This window comes from Copidosoma floridanum, unplaced genomic scaffold (genome assembly GCF_036245765.1).
Source record: "Copidosoma floridanum isolate Cflo_tuat_1 unplaced genomic scaffold, Cflo_Japanese_pri ptg000030l, whole genome shotgun sequence".
In the NCBI taxonomy this organism is placed as follows: domain Eukaryota; kingdom Metazoa; phylum Arthropoda; class Insecta; order Hymenoptera; family Encyrtidae; genus Copidosoma; species Copidosoma floridanum.
This window is the reverse complement of record NW_028321907.1, coordinates 1,669,187-1,675,798: the sequence shown is the minus strand read 5'-3', so window position 1 is coordinate 1,675,798 and position 6,612 is coordinate 1,669,187. Positions and strand designations below refer to the sequence as shown.

At 53.5% G+C, this 6,612-nt stretch overlaps 1 protein-coding gene across 1 annotated transcript; it reads right to left on the bottom strand.

Moving 5' to 3' along the window:
• Positions 1-208: 208 nt before the first annotated feature.
• fid (class I SAM-dependent methyltransferase fire dancer) lies at positions 209-6,306 on the bottom strand. Its single transcript, XM_089596238.1, has 13 exons — positions 6,099-6,306; positions 5,917-6,020; positions 5,325-5,516; positions 4,687-4,829; positions 4,425-4,542; positions 3,775-4,359; positions 3,330-3,647; positions 3,121-3,162; positions 2,494-3,024; positions 2,170-2,180; positions 1,590-2,028; positions 1,324-1,514; positions 209-1,251 (listed from the first exon to the last, which is right to left on the bottom strand). The coding sequence occupies exons 1-13, from the start codon at positions 6,265-6,267 to the stop codon at positions 441-443; spliced, it is 3,654 nt and encodes a 1,217-aa protein (XP_089452364.1). The 5' UTR covers positions 6,268-6,306; the 3' UTR covers positions 209-440.
• Positions 6,307-6,612: the final 306 nt, after the last annotated feature.

Genomic DNA, 6,612 nt, shown 5'->3' with positions numbered 1-6,612 from the left:
AATTTCGAAAAGTTTACGACTCACGAAATCACAGCGTACGCTTGAGTCCAATTAATTTTTTTCATTCCTACAAGACGACGAAATCTTCGCCAAAGTACTTGTATGTATATTCCGTATAACGCCCGCATCAGAATAAGGTACACGTAACGCGTGAAGAAAATTTTTCTCAACTCGCAAACCAAGATTTCACGTCTCTACTTAGGGGGGAAAAAAAAAAGAAGTTTTTAATTACATCGTTTAAAAACAGTGGCGCAATAAGTAACGATATAGTTGTCGCAGACGCGAGCAAAAGAGTCCGTAGGCGATGTATATAACAACAGTAACAACAACAACAACAACAACAACATCATCAGCAACAATAGCAATAACGCATCGAGCTCAGAGGCAAGGACGAGGTGGTGGAGGAGCGTGTGTAGAAGGACCGTAGGTGGACCACGTAGTCATATAGTCCAAACCTGGACCTTCTCGGCGACGATGCACCAGCTCGACTGGTCGTAGTACGAGGATATGATGTGCAGGTTCTCGACGTACTTGTCGATCAGCTGGTCGAGCTCGCCCTCGCGGAACACGTGGTAGTACTGATGGTAGGTCATCTGGTCGGAGGGCAGGGACTCCTGGGACGAGGAGCCGCTGAGGGTGCCGTTGCTCGTGCTAGTGGCCGAGCGTCTCGAGCCCTGGTGGCCCCGTCTGTTGAAGCCGCCCAGAGTCTGCTGCTGGTGCTGGCGCTGCTGGTGCAGGAGAAAGGCGATGCCGTTGTTGCCGCTGCGAGCCGCGCTCGATGGTATTTCCTCGGAGGCGGAGCGCGGCTGGGCGGCCAGCCGGAGTCTCGTCCCGGCCGCGTCGGCCGTCAAGCTCGAGGCCAGCGAGGCCGTGCTGCTGCTGCACAACCGTCGCGTCTCCTGGCTACTCACGCTCTCGCTTATCGTGTTTTCTATCGAGTCCCCGATGTCGCTCGACTCGATCGAGTTGCTGTTGTTCCCAGAACCCGTGGCCTGGCGGTGCTGGCTCGTTTGCTGGCGGAGCTCCCGCTCGCTTAGGAACTCGCCGTTCTTGGTGACGACGATGAAACCACTGCCGCTGCTGTTGTCGCTCTCCTCGGAGCAGCTTCGCTGGATCGTCGCCAGGCTGCTGCCCCGGCCCTCGTCTACGACGACACCGTCGTCCTCTGCCCCGCGGTCCTTACTGTCGAGGTCGCGCGTCGATTGGTGGACCGTGGACTCGGGTTGCTTGTCGTATTTACACGTCCTTCCCCTGAAATACAGACGCATTGTGGAATGTCCCCTAATATACGATATTATATATGTAATGTGGGATCATAAGAACCTCGGGTAGGCCAAATTGTTGGGATCGTCGTCGTCGAGGTCGAGCTTGGTCCTGCGGCAGTACTGGTCAATGTCCCTGATGAGGTTGCCGCTTAGCCGGTCCGTCAGGTCGTTGAGCTGTCTACTGCACTCCTCGTTCCAGGTGCTCTCCACCGGGGATATCCGCGTGTCCAGCGAAACCGGCCTCGCGCTCTGCACCAAAGGCACATTGTTTCAACTCATGGTGAAAAAAAAGGGTCAATCACAAACGAACCACGCGTTGTATACCTTGGTCTCGACAACAGCGGAGCTTGGTGATGGACCACCAGCTACGGAGGTCGAGGGCAGCTCCTCGGCCGGTTGTTTCTTGGTCTGGTCCTTGGAAGCGGTGGCGAGGTACCGCTCGTCCGATATGACGCTGATGACCGAGCCGGCCGACTCGGGTGAACTGACGCCGCTGGAGTCGCTGTCGAGGTCGTCGGTCTCGGGATTGAAGAGCTCGAGGGACAGAAGCCGCGGCAGGGCCTTGGTCACTTGCTCGAGCCTTCCGGAGCTGGAGGTCGAGGCCCGTCTGACTATGGGGAAGGCAGTGCTGCGGGCGCGCGTCGCGAACCCCGGCTTCTGGCTCAGCAGCTCCTTTATCTGGTTCAGTCTGCTCTTCCGGCTGTCCTCCTCCCTGTCCACCTTCGGCGTCGTTGCCACCGCGGTGTTTAGCACCGGTTTCTCGCTGAGACGCTCGAGCGCCTCGTCTATCGCGTCGGTTATCAACGGCGAGGTGTCCTCGGAGCTGGGCTCCTCATAGTCGTCGTCCTCCTCCTCATTGACCGTCGTGGACATGGACCTGTAGCCCCGGATCGTGTGCAGGGACGGCCGTTTCGGCTCTGGCAGGGCCTCGCTCAACTGCCTACTGGATACTGTTGCAGGCGTCTTTTGCGATGAAGCTCCTCCATCTGCAACAATGTCATAATTTCAGTTTTACTATGGAATTACAACTGTACATTTTGGGGAGAAACAAAAAATGTGTGAGTGTTTTTCTTTAATCTTTCTAAGGCTCAGAGAGTCATTGACGAGATCTATTGCAGCTGCACTTACACCTATATGTCTTATAATGATGGAGGGAAAACAAAAAAAAACCTCTTATCGAAGCGAGCGAATCTTTGGTGCCCCGAGAGTCTGTACTGTCGTCGTAGGCCGGTATTCCGGGCAGGGGCAGCTGCGCGTCAAAGGACCTCTTGACCTCGGCCAGCCTCTCGGTGAAGGGTAGGGGCGTGGTGGTCGCTGGGAGGACCTCGTGGCCGGAGAAGAAGGGCCGCAAGTTGGCCGTCTTGAGGGTGTGGGGCGACAATCCGGGCGGACTCGGTGGAGGTAAGCTCTTGCTCGTGGCGGGGAACTGTTGTTTGAGCAGCGGCGAGGTCGAGACGAGTTTAAGCCGACTGTTGTGGCCGTCGACGGCTTCGGGCGCGTACTTGATCCTGGGGGAGGGCGGCGCCGAAGCGGTGGTTAGCTGGACGGCCAGAGTGGCCCCTGCCAGGGCTGCCTCGAGCTGGGGACTCGAGCTCTTTGGGTTGTAGATCACCGAGGGCAGGCTGTCCTCCGAGTCGACGCTCGTGTCGCTCTGCAGGCTGCTGTCCTTGGAAGAGTCCGAGCCGTCCTCCCGGGACAGCCGGCGCTCGATGCTCGGCTGCTGCTGGTCGTCCCCGTAGCTGCGCTTCGACGAACTCGCCTGGGACGACGAGGAGGACGACGACTGCGAGCACCTCGACGACGACGAATTGTAATGGTGGTGATGATTGCGCTGGTCGCTCGTCGTCGTCGTCGCCGTGGTTGTGCTCGCCGACGGACTCTCGGTCGACTTCCAACTCTAAGAGGCCACAAAGATCATTTTTTTTTTTTTTCACGTCCAACCAACAGAGGAGACAATAGCCGTGGGAATCATTTTCGAAGAAAGTATATACAAGCGCGTGTACACCAGCGACAAAAACAAAAGAGAAATCGGCGATTCCCACAAGGATTTCTCTGCCCCCGTACCTGTAGTATCCTGACGAAGCCGTTCTTGATGGCCATGCCCGAGACCTTCTCGATGTTGTTGGTCGATTGCCTGATGCGATTGGTAAGGCCACTCTTGAGCAATTGGAAGCGCTTGGTCGCGCTCCCTGCGCTGTAAAGCGTGTCCTTGAGCGCCTCGAAGGAGCCACCCAGGCCCGGCCGGCTTTTGCTGTAGAGGAACTCCTCGTTGAGCGAGGCCTGCTTCATTATATTCCTGCGCACGCTCTCGCGCTCCCTCAGCCTCTCGGTCGACATCATCAGCTCCTCGTTCATCGAGCTCTGCTTGTGCACGCTGCCCCGCTTGCCGATGCCCGAAAACACTCCCTCCTCCTCCTCCTCCTCCACCTATTGTTGTTAGGTGGTCATTTGGCCATTAGTCGGGAGGGAAAACTCTGTGCAGCAGAATGACTGGTTACAAAAACCTTACCTGTAAGCCCGCGACCTCTCCCTGGGAAGTAATATCGTTAACGGCAGTGTCGTTTGTCGCGGCCTCCTCTTTGTCCACTTCGTGGCCATTGTCCTCGAGGAGGTGTCTCTTTTGCTTGACCAGCTTGGGCTTCGTGGCCGGGCTCTGTCTGCCCGACTCTTGTCTTTGCAGCTGCTGGTGCTGGGTGCCACCGGTCGTAACGTCCTCCACCGGGGCAGTAGAAGCAGCCGGAGAGTCGGGGTCGACAGCGCCGCAGAGCCCGGGTATACTGGAGCGCGAGCGCACGAGGTCGAGGCCGTGTTGTTGCTGCTGTTGGGCCTCGACTATGCTGCTCAGGCTCTTGGACTTGACGCTCAGGGTGTCCGAGTGTTGCTTGCGCAGCTCGTTGTCCCTGGCACCGCCTCCGGAGGGGTTGTCGAGTGGCGGGAGACTAGAGTGCTCCTCCAGTCGGCGCAGCTCGATCGGCAGGTCGTCCACGTCGGCGTCGTCCTCGTCGTCCTCGTAGCTGTGGTGCTCCTTGCTGCCGCTGTTCTGCCAGTTCTCGAGGAACCAGGCCCGACTGTTGCGACGACCACCAGCCAGTTTCTGCAATTGCCGTACGTATATGGGCTGGTTATACAGTACACGTATACGCTTGTTGTGGTGTTTACCTGCAGGGCTCGGCGGAAGAAGCTGTAGCAGGTCTCGTTGGGGCTGGATAGGCTACTCGTCGAGGGCGACGGACTGAAGATCGGGTCGATCCAGTAGCTCTTGCTTTTACTGCCTTTCCTTGGGTTATTGTTGCTGCCTCTGCTGCCACTACTGGCTCTGTATACCGTTTTATATTTTAATCTAAGCTCGAGGAGGTAGTTCCCTTCCCACTTCCTAATCACGCTTGTTGTGTTGTTTGAGGGTGTGCACACCCACACTCACCTCTTGGACATCAGGTAGGCCTGGTGCGCACTCTTGCCCCGCGATCTTTCCTCGCAAGACATGCCCCGGACCCTCATCGGGCTCCCCGTCGAGGTGATCCCGTAAGCTTTAGGCCACGGCACCAGCACGTCCTGAGACTCGAACTGGGAAAACAATCGAGGCCATCAATCGTTATGATATTATGTCGATACACACATTTCAAATGGAAAACAAAAGAAAAATACACGTCGCGTCAACCATACTCCATGCAAGGTAAATTTAAATATTTTCATCCCTTCCTTTGTAACGATACAATTTTTTTTTTCTACGAGTTGATGATTTTTTTCTTTGGTCTTTCTTTGTATGCGACGTGCGAAACAAATTACCTTTCCATCTCATTTAAATGAGATCCCGAACTTTTGGGTGAAACATACAAGTTTGCAAAGTCACGGCGGAAAACCAACTTTTTTTTTTTTTTTCTTGTCGAAGCTCCAAAGTGACGAGGGAGAAAAAAACATCAACCCCTCCCCCCATGAAACTTCTGCTTTAGTTTAAATTGCAATGCCACTCTCGTTGGAAATTTAAATTGGGTTACTTATGAGCGGGTAACACGTGTTGCTCGATAACAGAGCCAAGGGTGAAAAAAAAAAGAAGCGTACCTTTCTGTGCTTCTGCTCCATCGCCCATACGGAAATGATGAGCCGCCCGCCGATCCTCAGCACACGGGCGAGCTCTTTGATGGCGCGCACTCGGCGCTCCGTCGTCGAGAAGTGATGGACCACGGCTATCGACAGCACCGCGTCGAAACTCTCGTCCCGGAAGGGCATCGACAGGTTGTCGCACGTCAGCACCTTTGACAATTTGTTTTTTTTGTTTGTTTTTTTTTTTTTCAGAGGATTCTCATTAAATTATCTTTTTACGTTATGTTGTGCCTCGACGTGATTGTTCTACTTTTAGTGCCAACGTTTCACGTCACTTGTCGCGAAATTAGATTCACATTAGCCTTGCATCAGGTATAAAAATAAACACTCGTCGAGGAAAAAACAAAAAGGAACTTTATCGAGTACTAGAAATATAATCGATCGAATACTGCTCGAATAAACGACGATAATTGCGCAACTCCCCTCAGAAAAAAAAAAAACACAGAGGTTCTTTATTTTCACTCGATACATGGTTGGGATAATTGTATCCTCCCCCCTCCCACTCGACATACACATTGCAGTGGATAAAGTATAACGCGATGGAGCTCACCTCGTTCTTCTTGCCCCGCGCGATATTGGTGAACCTCTGGCACCGGTCGACCCCGATTTTGAAGACGTTGTGGTTGACGTTGAGGTACTTGCCATTGCCGCACCCTGCGCAGAAAAAAAAAAAATCACCAGTCAGTGGCGTAAAAACCATATGAGAAAGAAATAAAAGAGCAATAAACCCACCGATGTCGCAGACGAGGGCGCCGGGCTCCAACTCCTGGAGGAACTGGTAAATGCGGGGCCACTGTCTGCCCTGGACCGTCCGGTCGGCGCACTGCTCGTACACCTCGTGGACGTAGGCCTGCTCCAGGGCCAGGGACCTCGCCGCCTGCTCGTTCTCGCCCTCCGACATCGCGGCCCTCACCTTCCACGCACCCCAAGACCTTCCTCCCTCCTTCTACCGCTACTTTTTTCATCACCATCATCATCATCATCATCATCATCATCATCATCATCATTATTATTATTATTATTATTATTATTATTATTATTATTATTATTATTATTATTATTATTATCATTATTATTATTATTATTTTCCATTTACAACGAGTAGTACACAGTTACGCGTATTTATAGCCAGACGCTCGAGGGCACAAAGGGGAGAGCCTCGATTTCCGGACCGATACGACCCAATTCTCCAAGGGAGGGAAAAAAAAAAAAAAAAAAAAAAAAAGTCCATACGTATTATACACAC